We start from the raw sequence: 16,258 nt of genomic DNA on the forward strand, positions 1-16,258 counted from the left end.
TTGAATATTTGTGGTTCATTTAATTTTCTAAATATATATTTTGTAACTTGATCACGAGTCTATATAAAATATTTTATGTAAACAGAAAAAAACATCGGAGAAATTAATTACATTTAATTTTTAGTTAAAAAAATACGATATTGGGATACACTTTTCTGTCCATATCTCAGCTTTATTTTTAGTAAATAATGGAAAGAGAGTAGCAACACAGCATTTTACGATACAAGTAGAAAAAGTTGCAGTCAAAATGTCTACTCCTCACTATATGTCCACCCTGTGTCAATTTCTGGCGGACTTTGACATGACGGTGCTTCTCCGGCCGTTGCATGAAAATTCTGAACGGCTTACTGGCAGACGCCTTATGAATAGGCAGCCAACAAAAAGATTTACTTGGGTGTTGAATTTCACGCTAGATGGGCAGGCTTGCATTCCAGAGAGAGCCACCAAGCAATTAAAATGTCAATATTCCATTATGTGTCCCCTTGAAGTTGTAGAAAAAAAAAAAAAAGCTCAGAGTTTGAAACTTCAATGCGTCAGCTAAGAGCCACCAATTATTTATTTATTTATTTATTTATGCATTTCTTTATCTATTTATTTATTTATTTGGGTGCCATTCATACTGAAAATTTTAACATGAACAACAGTTATTTTTATTTTCTAAAATTTGTTTTTATTTTAATTTTATTTTAATTGCTACACTTGAGAGACTGTTAGATGAAAGTTTTATTTTATTTTTATTACTACACTTGAGAGACTGTTAGATGAAATCTACAATGTTTTGCTAGCATGGCTATAAAAAAAAAATGCTCCAAGTCCAGTTTGATTCTGGAATTGCTTATTTCCATATCTCATTATTCCTCATGCAAGACAACCGTTCCCAAATGCGAACGTTATTGGACCTTTGAGGTTCCACATTGCATTTCTCGAGGTTTGAGGCCTGACATTCCTGACTTGACGATTATCCGGAATGCAGCACAACAACCCCTGCCCCCTCTTTCTTTTTGACATCAAATCATACTCTGCTGCACATTATTTCATTGTCGTTTATGAATATTTAAAAGCTCTGACTATGCTCTCCAATGAATAATTGCTAGAATTTTCCATGTTTTTGATAGCACATTTATCTCAGGAGCATGTGCCCTGTTAGGCCTGGAGAACTTTTCATCATTGCACCTCACAGTATTTTTTGTTCCAGCATATTACCAGACGTCATTTGATGACTTCGTTGCCATGGTAACAAGTGCGACGGGAATGCATATGTCCTTTTGCAATACAATCAGTGCATGATCAAGTTGTCACCGCATTTTTTTTTTCTCAATCACTTCATTTTAAACGGAAAGCCATTTGAGGGTGATTTCGAGGTGAACTGAAAAAGCGACTGAGTCTTTGTCTTTTGCTGATCTTTGAACTTAACAACAAGACAATTTGAAGCACACAAGTGAGAAGCTGGTGTAGGAAAATAACCACAAAGCAACGTGATAAATAATTACATGGCAACAAGAACACCGCATAATGTTCCATTTTGCTGTTGTTTGCTCTAAATGGCTGATGCAACATTTGAACTTTTTTTTATTATCAATATTTAATGTTTTTAACCAATATTTGGACTGATGCATGTTTTTATCAGCAGATTTTGTAGCATTGATTTTTTTTATGATCCAGCAATTTAAAAATATATCAATACACGGTCATTTTATTTATTCCTCTGGCTGTTTCCATTCATTTGTGCAGGAGGTGTAATATATGAAATAAATTCTCTTGCTTAATAGCCAGTTAATTGCTGCTCAGGTCTCAGGATAATTGCAGTGCAGGAAAGCACATCAGCAATAATTTTAATCTACACACACACTCACACACACACACGCCAATGCACACCTTTGCTAAAGCGGCAGCAGAGCGGAGGGAGTAATTACAGTGTAGGACAGGTCACAAGGTCAGCCTTTCACCTTAACTCTAAAACACTTTTGAACCGCTTGGGAAATAAAAAAAAGGCCATATTCAGCGTTGAGAGTAAGAACATCATCTATTAGGGGGGCAAATATAAAAATTCAAATTAACCTACAAATTTGAGGTTTTAAGTGCAAAGTATTAATTTAGGGAGGATTTGCTTGGCCTCTGCTACTTAAGTGTTATTTCGTTTGCCCACATGTGGTAAAGTAGTCGTGTTTTATGTGTGTGTGTTTGTGTGTGGGCGAGGGGCGGGATGAGAAGAGGGGGTTGGGAGCATTCCAGTTAGCATGCATGTTAGACTAGTTTGCTAATGTTCAGGATGACCCGCTTTTGGAGAGTTGCCGATATGAGGCAATTTCAAAACCACCAGTGGCAAGAACAGTTTACGGGAAGGAAATGTTTCTTTTTTTTTTGGTAATTTCGCAAAATAAAAAAATCCCAGAATACAGGGAACTAGGATTTTTGGTTTCCCAGAAGCAATATGTTACCTCCCACCTTTTTGTGGGAAAGACCCATAGCCCATCCTGAAATGGGAGGGGAGGGGGGGAGAAAAATAAATACAAAAACTCCCTCACGAAAAAGTCAACAACAGTGTGATGTGGTAGAAGACTTTCACAGACACCACAGATAGATCGGATCTTTTTTTTTTTCCCCCACCCAGAGGAGAAACGATTTTTTGGAGGATAATTGTGTTTATTTTTGCTTTAAAAGCTCACCTCGGACTTGATCGGAATTTATACACGCTGGGACAATGTCAAAAGAGGTCAAGCCAGTGAGCATGTCTCTGCATCCTCTGGGAGGAGGAACGGAGGTCACCTCCGACCAAGAGCCCTTGTGCGTTTTTGGGACGGGAGACATGGGACGCTCTCTGGGCCAGCGCCTGCTGCAGACAGGCTACAAGGTCACGTACGGGAGCCGCAGACCTCACGGCTGCGGCCCCGTGCCTCAAGGAGCTCAGGTAATGTGGCCCGTAAGCTTGGTTGGTTCTGGAGTTAAAAAAAAAAAAAAAAAGTGAGTTGAAATTATGCTCTGTCTCGTAGGCAGGGGGAAAAAAAACAAACATAAAAGTAAAACCTTATCAGTCGAGTTGAAGGTCGCTGATGAAATCAGTGTTTGTCTGCGTGTCTCCTGCTTCTAGAGTATTTTGTTTTCATCCTGGTGTTGACAAACGGTTGTTGAACCGAAGAGGAGTTACAAAAAAAACAACTTTTGATTTAACTGATATCAGTAGGGTTGAGTTTCTCACCTACACATGAAAACAAAGTCACATGACTAAAAAAAAAACTTTCTGGATCATGTGACCTGCTCAAGAAGTTCTTCAGAGATGATCTTGATTGTGTGTGTTGTAGGTGATGAGCTACGCAGACGCGGCCCACTCGGCCAACGTGGTCTTCGTGTGTGTACACAGGGAACATTATGGCTTCATGGAGAAACTCGCCTCACAACTGAAGGGGAAGGTAATTTATCGTGACTCATGTGCGTCTGCTTTAAAAAGAAAAGAAGAGAAACATTATTACAGAAGAAAATATACTTTTTTGGAAAACATCCATTATTCTTCCTGGAATAATACGGAGATGTACACATGAACAGATGCCCTTTTACAAAAAGCTTTTAGTGAATACAGCTACTGAAGTAAAGGCAAAAATTCTGAGGATATATCTTGAAATTCAAAGAGAAGAGTTTAAAAAGATTAAGGACGTTCAATATAACTTTTTTTTTCCTTCAGACTCAACTGCTCAATTCTTGCGTAGTCACGAAACCGATACTAAGTACCGATACCACAAGTCCTTTTTGATACATAAAATTTCCTCCTAAGACAGTATCAGAATTTTTTAAAGACCTCCTGTATGCATCCCAATATTGCGTTTCTTTTCATTTATTTTTTTTACAAGACACTAATGGCAAGTTTCTATTCTCGTAATCTCAAATTTCTAGTTCCTGATCATAAAATGGTCACATGACCCATATCAGTACGGACTGCCGTCACCAGTACCGATACCTTGAATTAAGGCTGGTATCGGTACTGATACCTGGCAAAAATAAAAAATAAAAAATAATAAATAAATAAAAATAAAAAAAGCCTAAATTAATTTGTGTGGTTTTGTTGGCCTTCCTTACTAAAATCAATTCATTATAAATAAAACAAAAATAAAACCGAAAAACTGGTAGTACTAACAAGCGACCTCATGATTCCGTGCTATTTTCCCTCCTAGTTGTTACCTCATCATATTTTCTTAATTTCCACCCTCACTTTTGGTCCACAGGTGCTGGTGGATGTCAGCAACAACCCTGAGCAGAATCTGTATCCGGAGGCCAACGCTGCATATCTGCAGAGGTGAGCGCCACATCAAAAATCATCAATGCATTCCGCAATTATCAACAATATTTACTTTTGCAGACTACTTCCTGGATCTCATGTGGTGAAAGCTTTTAACACCTTGTCCGCTTGGTCTATTCAGAATGGGCCCGCCGACGCTTGTAGACAGGTAAAAAAAAAAACATCTGAAATGTTCAAAGCGGTATAGTGATTTTTTTTTTCTTAGGTTTTCACAACAAGTTGAAAAGAATCAATATTCCTCCACATTTTTTTTTAGATGTTTTAAAATGTTAACCGTATTGATTTATTCAGTCATTCCACTGGCTTTGCAGAGCTACAAGCCTTTGGCAAATGTCTGATGTGTTCCCCGCAGTGGGGTGCTGACCAACAAGTTAAAAATAATGGAAAGAATCTCAGTCCAAATTATATTATTAACTCATTTTGAAGCTCGGATCAAACCGATTCGGCGCGACGGCGGCCAAATTTGATGAGTCGGCCTTGTGTTTTTTCCACGTCTGATGTATCCTTGAATCAATTAACTCAAAGTCACTCTTGGATCTGAGTATCCCATCACACGTTTGGCTTTATCCCTCTGTACTCCAAAACTGCAGCATATGTGGCTATTTTATTTTTGTTTCATTTTAATCCGTTTGAACTCTCCCAGAGGAGCGCTAAGCACATATGCGCGTGTGTATGTGTGCGTACGCGCGTGTGTGTGTTTGTTAGGATATTTGGAGTAGCATTGGCCGATTGCTGTTCATTAATTGGCTTTCTTCAACAAATCCTTGAAGATGTATCAATGAATTTGTGTTAAGTTCGAAAAGCAAACAGGATCATAATTAAACATTATATTATTGTACAAAGCGAACAACAAGAACAAAGCTAGCAAAACAACAAATAATGAGGAAAAAAATAACTATGTTCCAGATATTTTCTTGTGGTACTACAGGAATTATTTTTATATAATAATGACATAATTATTAATTTTAATTTCAGATTTACACAGTGTGGAAGAAGACTAGCGCTTTAAATTTTCTCTATTGCTTTTAATTTATAGCTAGGACATTTCAGAACAAAAAAAAAAGGATTCCACCTGTTGCTGAACCTAACTCTTAATTTATGAATATTACAATTACTATAGTTTAGATTATATTATAGTTATATTTTATGTTATTGCTTTAATTATGAAAACATCATATGATATGAAAAATGTGATTTTGAAATTCACTTTTTTTAATTTAAATTAAATTTAAATGTTAAGATTTTACCAGTCATTATTAGAAGAAGCTTTATTCTGATAAATTTATGATTTTTTTTTTTCTTTTTCTTTGATTATCATTGTCAATTGTGACATCATAGGTCTACTTGTGCGGCAACAGCGCAGATGCCAAGCAGGCTGTCTCCGAGGTGGCCACCAAGATGGGCTTGGCAGTTTTGGACAGGGGGTCTCTGTCATCAGCCCAGGAACTGGAGGACTTCCCCCTGCAGCTCTTCCCCGAGTGGAAGCTGCCACTCCAAATTGCCGTCGGCCTTACCGCCTTTTTCTTCTTCTACGTGCTCATCAGAGATGTCGTTTACGCTTCCGTGGTTCAGGGCAAAGACATCTCCTTCAGAATCATGGTGTCATTAGCCAACAAGGTCTACTTTTTTTTTTTGGATGGAGTTTTCGAGTGCAAAACTGATACGTGGTTGTGTGCATGGCTTGTCCTTTAGGTGTTTCCAATTGTGTCGCTCATCATGTTAGCGTTGTGCTACCTGCCTGGTGTCATGGCTGCCTTTCTTCAGCTCTACAGAGGGACCAAGTACAAGTAAGACAGGATTGAAATGATTATTTTTCCAAAATTGGACCGTATAGTTACATATGCATGGGTTTTTCAGGCGCTTCCCTAATTGGCTGGACCGCTGGATGCTGTGTAGGAAGCAGCTGGGACTGTTGGCGCTCGCTTTCGCCTTTTTACACGTGCTCTACACGCTGGTCATCCCGATAAGGTGCTTTGAAGTTAATATTATCATGCTATATTTCAGATACCCTTTTTTATTATAGTGTCCTCAAAAAATAAAAGAAAAAAAATCTGAAAATTTATTAATAATGACTCAGGTAGCTTTTTGGATAATTATTAGAATCAATGAAAAAAATGTGTACTGCAAATTATTTCAAATACTGAAATAGCGATACTGCAGAGACCTGATCTTTCCACTATAAAATTTACTTTAATGAAAACATAAATACTTTACTAATTCATTCTTAAATTGCTTATACAGTTTTTGGGGGAAAAAAAAGAAGATTTGATAAAAAATGTTATGAAAGCGATAAAGGCCTGACAACTGTGAGATATACTAGCAAAGATAGATTAAAAAAAAAATCTATAAAATAAGTCAATTATTATTCACAAAAAAAATCTATTTTCTTTCACTGTGAAATGATTATTTTAAAAGGGCCTTTATTCATTTAATTAAATGTTTACTGCCCAGTGTTTAAAATAATCAACTGTCTGACAACTACCTAAATACACTTTTTAATTTAAAATAAATAATTCCTCTAATATCTTATATTCTTTATGAAGCTTTTGATTGTGCCATACTACTTCAAAATATCACTTATTTGTGGGAATAATAAATAATTCATCCTTTTTAAAATTGACAGATACTATGTAAGATTCAAGGGATGGGAATACGTTATCACACAGGTAAGATATAATTTTGAAACCTGGTTGTGAGAAGCATCATCAGATTTTTTTTTTTTTCTCAGCTTGTGCTTTTTCTCATTTAGATCAAGGAGAACCAAACGATTAAATTTGATACAACCGTGGCCTGGCGGACTGACTCCTACTACTCCGTCGGAATTCTGGGATTTGCCTTGTACCTTCTGCTGGGAATTACATCCTTGCCTTCCGTTAGCAACGCGCTCAGCTGGAGAGAATTCAGCTTTGTGCAGGTAGTCACTTTGCGTGTGGATTTGAATGTTTGTTGACTCTCAATACAAAGGTCCAGTGTGGCGTGTGTGTACTAGTGCTGGGCAAAATCCCTGCGTCTTGTTTACTTTAAACATTGGCAGTCATAACCGGAGGAATATGTCTGTGGATTTTTCCCGACCAAACTCAAGCTGTTACTTCGCTCAGCAAGCTCCCCAACAGACTTCTCGTTATGCAACTGTTTGTGCCTCCATGTGTGTGGGTGTGTTTGTGTGTATCAACATAATCTCATGTTGTGCGTCTGCCAGTCCAACGCGAGTTCAGTTGGAAGCTTTCCTCATGAATCAAACCGGTCTTAACGGCTAACGTGTGTCATTTCATTAGACACGCATTGACTCGTGAATGAACGAACGGAAATGTGTCAAATTAATATGGTTCCAATTTGTGATTTTTTTTAAAATTAGAAATATAATAAAATAAATAGATTATATTATAATAAATAATTAGAAATATTTCATAATTTATTTGAATTTTATATATTTTTACAACCTTATTAATATTATTTATTTATGCTTTAGAGTAGTGATCGATTATTTGTAGATTGTAATCTACTCTTGCCATCATGGCTCTTTTCTGATGGTTTTCTGATATTTGTCACTTTGCTTTTGTATTTTTTTTTTTTTTATGAAGCACTTTGTGCCACAATCTCCGTATGAAAAGCTCTCTGCCTGAAACTTGAAAAAGTTTGATCGGTTGACAGACAATCGGGCCTTTCAGGAAAACCACTTACCTTATGAAGTGCCACAGAGGCATTGCTCTACTTAAATTTGCAGTGACTTATTATAAAAAATGAAGCAGACAATATGCTTCACATCTTTCTGCAGCCAACAGAATTGGCAGTCACCGAGGATGAAATAGAGTCGGGTAGAACAATTTAGTGTAATGCTACGTGAGCCAGCTTGGACCTGCACCTTGGAAAACTACGAGCCACAACAAGCCTGATGATTCATAATTAAAAACGGGGCAGTTGGTGTGCAGTTTGAATTTGATGTTATTTTACAGCATGGCTAAAAAAAAACATCTATATTAACACATATAATTGATACTATTAGCATACATGCTATTCGGGCTGAGGTTCTCATGATGTGGAAAATTAGAGAAACTATTGAACTTGCAAGAACTTGTAGGACAGAACTTATAGTCCATACTAATGACTTCTGTCAGGAAACTAAGAATTAGAATTAAAAACCAAAGTTAGTTTAACAAAGTAAAACTTCCATTAGCATTCCAAAACAACACTTTGAGGCTTTTTTATTTTTCATCCTGAGCTATTTGGCCTTTTCCAACTTTGATCAATGTAAAATATAATCCGCCTCACTAGCATTCATAAATGTAACTGGGTCATGTGAAGCTCATCTTCACATTCCACACCCCTTCTCTTTACTCCAGCACAAATTAGAAGCGTAGTTTAAATGTTAATGGTATTCATCTAATATAATTTAGAGGCAGCGGCTTATCCAACGGCTTGGATCTACAAGCACATTATGTGTGTGTTAACATTTAAGGTATCTACTATATGTACAGTAAATATACCGACAAGAAATCAAAGGTTAAGAGGTTGGTGTTTAACACTGGAGCCCATTGACCCCATAAATCTGCTTCTGTGTGTGTGTGTGCTAACCCATGTTCTTGTTTTCCAGTCAAAGCTGGGCCACGTGACTTTGTTCCTGTGTACCCTCCACACTTACCTCTACGGCTGGGATAGGTTTTTGCGGGCCTCCACGTACAAGTGGTACACACCTCCAGGGTTCATGCTCAGCCTGGTGGTGCCGACGGTGGTGCTGGGGCTAAAGCTGCTGCTCCTCCTGCCTTGCGTGGACCGGCGCGTCACTCGGATTCGACAGGGCTGGGAGAGGAGGGAACATGATGAGGAGATAACACTTCTAACGTAGACGTTGATTGGAATTAACGGGCATTACTTTGATAACTTTGAGCTCCTGGCTAATTTGTTGGAGGGGCAAGTGGGGCAGTGCCCCACCAGTTCCTGCTGATTGCACTTGGGTGACTGTTTTTTCGTATGTATTCAGTTGTGAAATATGTTTGTGTCGATAAAATCATGATTTAATTTGAAAGTAGATTAAACCGGTAGACTTCATTTTGTTTTGTAGTCAAATGTTCAAAATTTTCAAGCTCGTCATTGAACCTTTTTTGTCGTATTATGATTGCTCTCCAAATATTTGTCGTGAAAGCGCTGTGAGAAAAATTAGGGAATAAGGGAAATATCTGTGGTAATGAAAAATTCTATGTTAGCCGAAACTCCCCTCATTCCCAAAATGTTTTTCTGCTTTGCGCTGAAAAGAAATAATAGATTGGGACACAGCCAAGCTGTAATGGAGACACATAAAAAGTTCATTATCTATAGCTGATGAGCTGAGTTGTAAATGTACATAAACAGCATTTTTTTTTTTTGCTACAAAAATCCCACGAGGTTTATACTAGCTTGCACTATTGAGCCATACAGTATTTAGTTAGCAAGATCAAAGTCTATTTTTACTTGTACTTTTGTTTTCAGTATACCCTACAACCATAACATTCGATTGTTTTTATTCAGGTCTATACATTTATGCTCTCAGATTTGACTTTGTCTTTTATTCTTCTGGCATTCTCAAAGGAACTGAACCACCAATGCTTCCAATTAAAAGCTACACCAGTAATAGAATCGCATTGCCGTGTCTTTCATATTACCGTGACTCCTGTCCGTGAACTCCCAAAACCTCCCCGAAGAGTCTCGTGCTCGTCAGATCCTTCTCCAGAGTTCGTCTGAAGTCTTTCTCTGGGAAACATTTGCTTAGAATTGCCGACTTCTTCTCCTTTTGCATTTTTTTGACTTTTACATCACATCTTAGCGTGTGAAGTGAGGAAGACCCCAGGAAATGTTATATTACTTGTGAGAGTATAGATGGAATAGGTTCTTGGGAAGCAAAACTATCGTGGTAGAACTTCAATATATATGCACAGCGGGTGTATGCATTTTTGCAACCATCAAACTAGCGCAATGAACGGAAATATCGATGACCTCGGGAAACATAAAAGATTGAAATGGAAAGTCAGACATTGGTGTTTTTGAGGAAATTGAGACAGTGAATGCTTTTTTTAAAATCTTTAAATGTTATAGTAATGACAAGAAGGGCACGCTTTTGCTAGCATGGTAGCATTGTTAGCAAGCTACAGCTAAGAGTTTGTTAAACAGGGTGTTTATATTCTGAAAATAAATGTGTAAAAATGTTTTTGGTGGATTTTACATTTCACAGATTAGTCCAAGTGGATTTCTTCATGACAGTACATGATTTATATCTTTACCCACGATGCAGCAGTTTATTTACTTTTCCTAGCGAGACATAGATAATCGTGTTACGCGTATCGCAGTCGTCTAGGTGTGTGAAATTTCAACGCGAGTGGAAATTACAATCCACAAACCAGCTTGTTTCACAGTTTCTCTGTGCATTATTAGATTCGTCGCTTCCCGGGGCAATATTTGAATCTCGTTTAAATCTCAGCAAACACGCGCACGCCAGCACGGAATCCAAAGGAGGCTAAAATCAACATCAGTTCTTTGGTAAAGTGAGGATAATACAAGAGTGGGTGAGGGCGTATGAGAGATTACAGATTGTGCGAGCAGATAATGCTATTAGATGCTGGATAACAAAGTTTTTTTTTTTTGCATAAATGTTCTGCTCGAGGGCCAACGAGAATCTGATCATGACAGCTGCTGTTTTTGCCACCAAAGCTTCTGTTATCGGATTAACTTCCCTTGCCTGTCACTCCTCACCTGGCCACCAGCTGTCACTGCTGAGCACACCACGCTGAGAAAATTGCTCGATCAAATTGCCCGCTGATTCGACTCGTCTGCTCTTATCAGCCTTTTTTTTGTTTTTATTAGCCAGACACTCACATAATAGTTGCTAGAAATTATTTTATCAGTGAACATGGGATGACGTGTGAATGCTGAATGTTTTGGAATTCTGGAATTTTAACTAATTAGTATTTAATGATTTATCATCATCATATTAAATGGTTTTTTTTTGACAGTTAAATCAAGTTGGCACTGGGAATTTTTTTTTTTTTTTTTAAATGGACACTGAGGAGAAATTTGTCATTTTTGGAATTTTAAAGGGGACACGTGATGGAATACTTTTTTATTTTGAGAATTGTTTCTTTATTTTTGCTCACAATTCTGCTAATTTACATCATCAGGAGTTTTACAGTCCTCCTCCTACCCAGCAAGCTTAGGAGCTCAAATAAAATTAACAGATAGCTTAGTGATAACAGATTTTTTTATAACTTAATACCATGAAATTTAGATTGCGGGAAGATAGCCGACACATGATTATTTGTTGTTTAAGTTCCATTAAATGCAGCCTGGACATATTTATGACATCAATGAGAGAGGATGACAGGGGACAGCACTTCGTAAACACTTAACTCCAGCCGCGCTGATTCGTATAACCACAACACAGTGGAATGTTTTCACGCTCTGTTTGCTAAACCCGTCTCTCCTTGTAGCACCAATTTAGACTGGTTGAAGTGTGTTTAATCAAACCTGCTGAGGGAGAGAGCGCTACACTGCGGCGGCCACTTTATTCTAATTTGATGCGTGTGTTGCCCTTGAGAGGGAGGAAGATTTGAGAACGAAGCAGCTTCGGGGGCTGCTCCATTTGGGAAGGACGAGGGGGGGGAATGATTGCCTCAGTTTATCAAAACAATGTTTGTCGTCGAGGGATGTAAGTCTACTTTTTGACACATTTTGGTGAATGAGGAACAACAAGCACATAAAAAGAATGACTCAAATCCTTTAAGTGTTCTCCAACCCTGATGGTTCACCTCAGATGAATCCAGTGTTCACATATTGGTGGCATGGCCCGTCTCCACGTTCGGGGTTCTCTCCCAGCCCTGGCGGATCCGGGTGAGAGTTCGATCCACGCACGGTAGCAAGATGAGCATTTTGAGAACCAGCACCACCGAGGGGATGATCAGACACAGCATGTAGCCTGGAGGTGTGTACCACTTGTACGTTGAAGGCCGGAGGAATTTATTCCAGCCGTAAATGTAGCCGTGGGCCGTGCATATGAAAAGGGTCAGGTGGCCCAATTTGGACTGAAAGAAAAAAAAAAGGGCATTTCATTAGAAAAGAAAAAAAAATGGTGCTAAATTAGCCACACACTACAGAAAAATCAAGAAAAGTCATAGTTAAACTCTTCACCATTGAGTTCTACATTTTTCTCAGTATTTGCACATTTTCAGTAATTATATATATACTCTCAATTTCATATTGCAGAATTTCTGAATTATTTGAACACTATAATCGATAATTTAAAAAATAATCTCATGTGGTCACCGATACCAAGTGCCGATATCACTAGTATGTTTATTACATAACGCCCTCCCAAAAAAACATTTGTAATCATTTTTTTTTCTTGAAAATAGTAAATTTCTTTAAATTTGCATGAAATTAATGGCATTTTTATAATAATATTATTTCTAAGTTCCTTATTGAAAAATGACCACAAAGGCGACTAATACCAGTATGAAATAAAACTAATATTAGTACTGATGTCAGTATCGGTACTCACCCATTCCTATTATGATAATTTGGAATATTACAGAAAAAAATTGCCTGTATAGTCGGCCTTGAGTTATTTCCTATGTAGAAAATAGTCAGGAGCTTTGAACGAATTGATTGTCAAGATTTAAAGCCGAATTGACTAACTGGAGTTTTGGGACAAAAAGCTCACAAGCAAACCATTTTCAATCAAGGAGTGAAAATCTCAGGCATTCATTTGTACAAATAACGTACCCGGTGCAAATGTGGCTCATCACTTGTGTTTTTGTCGATGGATATAACGACTCCCCTGCTGACTCCATGAATAGAAATCGTCACATTAAGTTTCATCGTGAAAACATTCTCGAAAGGTTTCTTTTTTTTTTTTCCACAGCTGTTACAGAATAATTGTTTTTGGGACCCCCGTGTCCTCCCGTTGTTGGGTTATTGTTAATCACTTAATCGAGAGCATTTCCAACACGACGTTGGCTTGATTCTAGTTCAGTTTCATCCTCAGATGAGAATAATAAAGGATTTTATTTTTAATCACAACTGAGAGCCTCAAAGCCTTTTTGCGCCATGGATATTAAAATCCGACGGGTTCCCATGTTGACAAGCGCGATCACGACGGTAATCTATGCAAATAGGACTCGGTTGTGTCATCTCTTTCTTCCTTACTCAAAGGATCAATTATCTTGACCTCCATCGCCAAATATCTTTTCCCATCTGTGCGCCTTTTTTTTTTTTTTCACACACGCACCCTTGACCTGTATGAGCAAATCCACTCACGTGGGATTTATACCTGCTACCATAATTCAGTTTAATGAATATCTTAACATTTAAAATGCTGAGGCATAGCAAGCAGTCATCCATTGTGTGGGCCCCCCCTTGTGTTAGGGAGTTACTTAACTAGTCACTTGGGAGGAAAGTGCCCGTGACGCATTGCTTTTACAGCACTTTAATAACTCCGATAAAAACTTGGGAATAATTGCGCTTTATCAAAAAAAAAAAAGGCCCTAAAAAGAGATTCTACTGATAGGAACTACAGGAAGAGAACAATGATAATGAGGTACCCTAAAAAAATCAGTTTAATTTCAGTAGATACTGCATTGTCTTTTATAATGGGGAAAAAAAAGATAAAAAAAGTATTTGTTATCTTTATATCTTCCTGCTTCGTGTCCATATAAGATTAGATTATTAAACGTCATTTCTCACAGTGCTCTTATTATGTATATTAATGTAACGTATACTATAAATATAATTTTTGTTTTGGTGGTCTTGTCGTTTGGTTTTCAGTGGCTTTGAAAGACACTTCAATAAATTAAATAATAAATGAAAAATAAATCAATAAAATAAAGATAATAAAATAAAAATAAAACATAAAAAATAAAAAATAAAAAATAAAATAATGAAATAATAAAATAATCAAAAGCTCAGCTCACTCCTTCCCTCTATTACCATAAAAACATGCTAGTGTGTTCTGACCTGAACGAAGCTGAACTCCCTCCAGCTGAGCGAGCCTCCCACGGAGGGCAGCGACGTCAGGCCGAGTAGAACGTAAAGAAAGAAGCCCAGGATGCCCAGGACGTAGAACGAGTCCGTTCCCCATGCTTCTGTATAATTAAAATCAAAAGGGGTGGTTTTGTTGTTCTTCATCTAAAGCGACAGAGAGTTGGGGGAGAACAACTTTAACATCCAGGAACAGATTTCTCGTGAACGTGCAACTTTCCCGTACCTCGTCCACCACACGGGAGATGAGTTTATGTCTCACAGAGTAGCGAATAGGAATAATAAACGTATAGATGACGTGAAGAAAAGCAAAGCCCAAAGCAACCAGGCCCATTTGCTTCCTACACAGCATCCAACGATCCAGCCAGTTTGGGAATCGCCTACAAAACGAGAAATTTAACATGAAGCAACGTGGCGAGTCGTTTCCTTCAAATGATTTGATACCCTACTTGTACTTGGTTCCTCTGTAGAGCTGAAAGAAAGCAGCAACAACTCCGGGCAGGTAGCACAGCGCCAACATGATAAGCGACACGATGGGAAACACCTGGAAAATGGCAGAAGATAAAAAAAAGCACATTATGGTGAACTCAAAAGTCTTCACCTTGTTGGCCAGGGACACCATGATTCGATAGGAGATGTCCTTCCTCTGCTCGACGTAAGCGTAAATGACATCTCTGATGAGCAGATAGAAATAGAAGAAGGCGGCGAGGCCCAAAGCAATTTGAAGAGGCAGCTTCCACTCGGGGAACAGCCTCAGGGGGAAGTCCTCCAGCTCTTGGGCAGCAGACAGAGACCCCCTGTCCAAAATTGTTAGCCCCATCTTGGTGGCCACCTCAGCGACAGCCTGCTTTGCCTCGGCGCTGTTGCCGCAAAGGTAAACCTGGCGAGAGATTTGATTCCATAATTAGAAAAAAAGATAATAATGGTGTTATTTTGTTACACTAAAGTGGGCTTCAAATTACTCAGTTCGGTCTTTTATAAAGTCAAATTGATTTTTAAATCCACACAGAACTGTTATTGTTGCCTTTTTTTTTTTTTGGACTTGTAAAGAGGGAGCAGATTGACTCAAAGTAGTTTTTTTATGTTAGCTACTGATAATAAGGTGATTACTTTGGTTTCATTTTATTGATTTGAAGGGACAGTGCAGGGTGATGAACGTCAAGTGCGAAAACGTAAACAACCCAGATTGTTTTCAGAGGCTAAAATGTAATTTGTTTTTCGATTTTAATACATTCAGAAAAAAAAAATTGTCTTCCCAGTGGTATTGATGAAAACGCTCTTGAGTATACCGATACCAAGTACCGATACCACAAATATTTCCACTCTAGCGTCAAGGTTTGAGTGCAAAAATATATATTTTTATTGTTATTTTGTATCGTGGAGTTTATTATCAAACCTGTGATTAAAAACAAAAGTGTGTGTGTGTCTGCGTGTGTGTTGGAGGCCGAGAGGCAAGTTTGACAGGCAAGTCAACTGAACAGTTTTCCCCCAGGTGTGTGTAAGTGGACCGGGCAGCCAGCCATGTCTCCTTACATTACTGCGCCGTAACAGCGGGGGACAGCCGACAGACTAAATCTCCATCGGAATATAAATGTGACACAATCACACACACACGGTATAAAAAATAAAAAAAAATCAAAGTGTCCATTCGCACAGCTATTACTTACTAAGTGTAAATACCGGCACATCATCAACATCTGCATAATTGTTCTTTAGACAATTAATTGTTGTAAGGTGTTTATAGCAATTAAGAAAAAATAGGCTGCAGTGTTTGCTTCCGACCAGCAGAGGCGCTGTTGAATCAGTTTCAAATCCAGGCCGTTTGCTATCATCATCCATTTTATTGCTACGCTTATTCTGCATGTGAATTTAAGAAAATGAGGTGAGACGCTTCCGTTAGCCAGGAAATCAAGTCGGCTGTGTTCACTCCCACAACGGCGCAGACGCCCTTCCCCACCACACAAAAGAAAA

At 38.1% G+C, this 16,258-nt stretch overlaps 2 protein-coding genes and 1 long non-coding RNA gene across 5 annotated transcripts in view; 1 reads left to right on the forward strand and 2 right to left on the reverse strand.

Moving 5' to 3' along the window:
* Nucleotides 1–1,588: 1,588 nt before the first annotated feature.
* LOC148391911 (uncharacterized) lies at nucleotides 1,589–5,157 on the reverse strand. 2 transcript variants are annotated; one of them, XR_015860901.1, is made up of 4 exons: nucleotides 4,171–5,157; nucleotides 3,253–3,435; nucleotides 3,025–3,105; nucleotides 1,589–2,936 (listed from the first exon to the last, which is right to left on the reverse strand). It is a non-coding gene; the product is annotated as an uncharacterized LOC148391911 (long non-coding RNA). The 2 variants fall into 2 exon arrangements; XR_015860902.1 differs by having other exon boundaries at nucleotides 3,197–3,435.
* On the forward strand, nucleotides 2,521–9,898 carry steap4 (STEAP family member 4). The gene is made up of 10 exons (XM_088387494.1): nucleotides 2,521–2,908; nucleotides 3,300–3,407; nucleotides 4,215–4,285; nucleotides 4,349–4,436; nucleotides 5,627–5,905; nucleotides 5,981–6,075; nucleotides 6,146–6,256; nucleotides 6,912–6,954; nucleotides 7,038–7,202; nucleotides 8,880–9,898. The coding sequence occupies exons 1-10, from the start codon at nucleotides 2,702–2,704 to the stop codon at nucleotides 9,129–9,131; spliced, it is 1,419 nt and encodes a 472-aa protein (XP_088243620.1). The 5' UTR covers nucleotides 2,521–2,701; the 3' UTR covers nucleotides 9,132–9,898.
* A 1,512-nt stretch (nucleotides 9,899–11,410) lies between these two features.
* LOC148391913 (metalloreductase STEAP4-like) overlaps nucleotides 11,411–16,258 on the reverse strand; it is a 41,133-nt gene continuing 36,285 nt past the window's right edge. For both annotated transcript variants that reach the window (XM_088387760.1, XM_088387758.1), the window contains 5 exons: nucleotides 14,889–15,167; nucleotides 14,737–14,831; nucleotides 14,514–14,667; nucleotides 14,264–14,434; nucleotides 11,411–12,333 (listed from right to left, as the gene is read on the reverse strand). In XM_088387760.1, coding sequence (XP_088243886.1) covers nucleotides 12,079–12,333; nucleotides 14,264–14,434; nucleotides 14,514–14,667; nucleotides 14,737–14,831; nucleotides 14,889–15,167 — 954 coding nt within the window. In that variant the 3' untranslated portion in view covers nucleotides 11,411–12,078. The remainder of the gene's footprint in view (nucleotides 12,334–14,263; nucleotides 14,435–14,513; nucleotides 14,668–14,736; nucleotides 14,832–14,888; nucleotides 15,168–16,258) is intronic.

Source organism: Syngnathus floridae, chromosome 10 (assembly GCF_059516105.1).
Source record: "Syngnathus floridae isolate MCC-2025c chromosome 10, RoL_Sflo_1.0, whole genome shotgun sequence".
NCBI classification, from domain to species: domain Eukaryota; kingdom Metazoa; phylum Chordata; class Actinopteri; order Syngnathiformes; family Syngnathidae; genus Syngnathus; species Syngnathus floridae.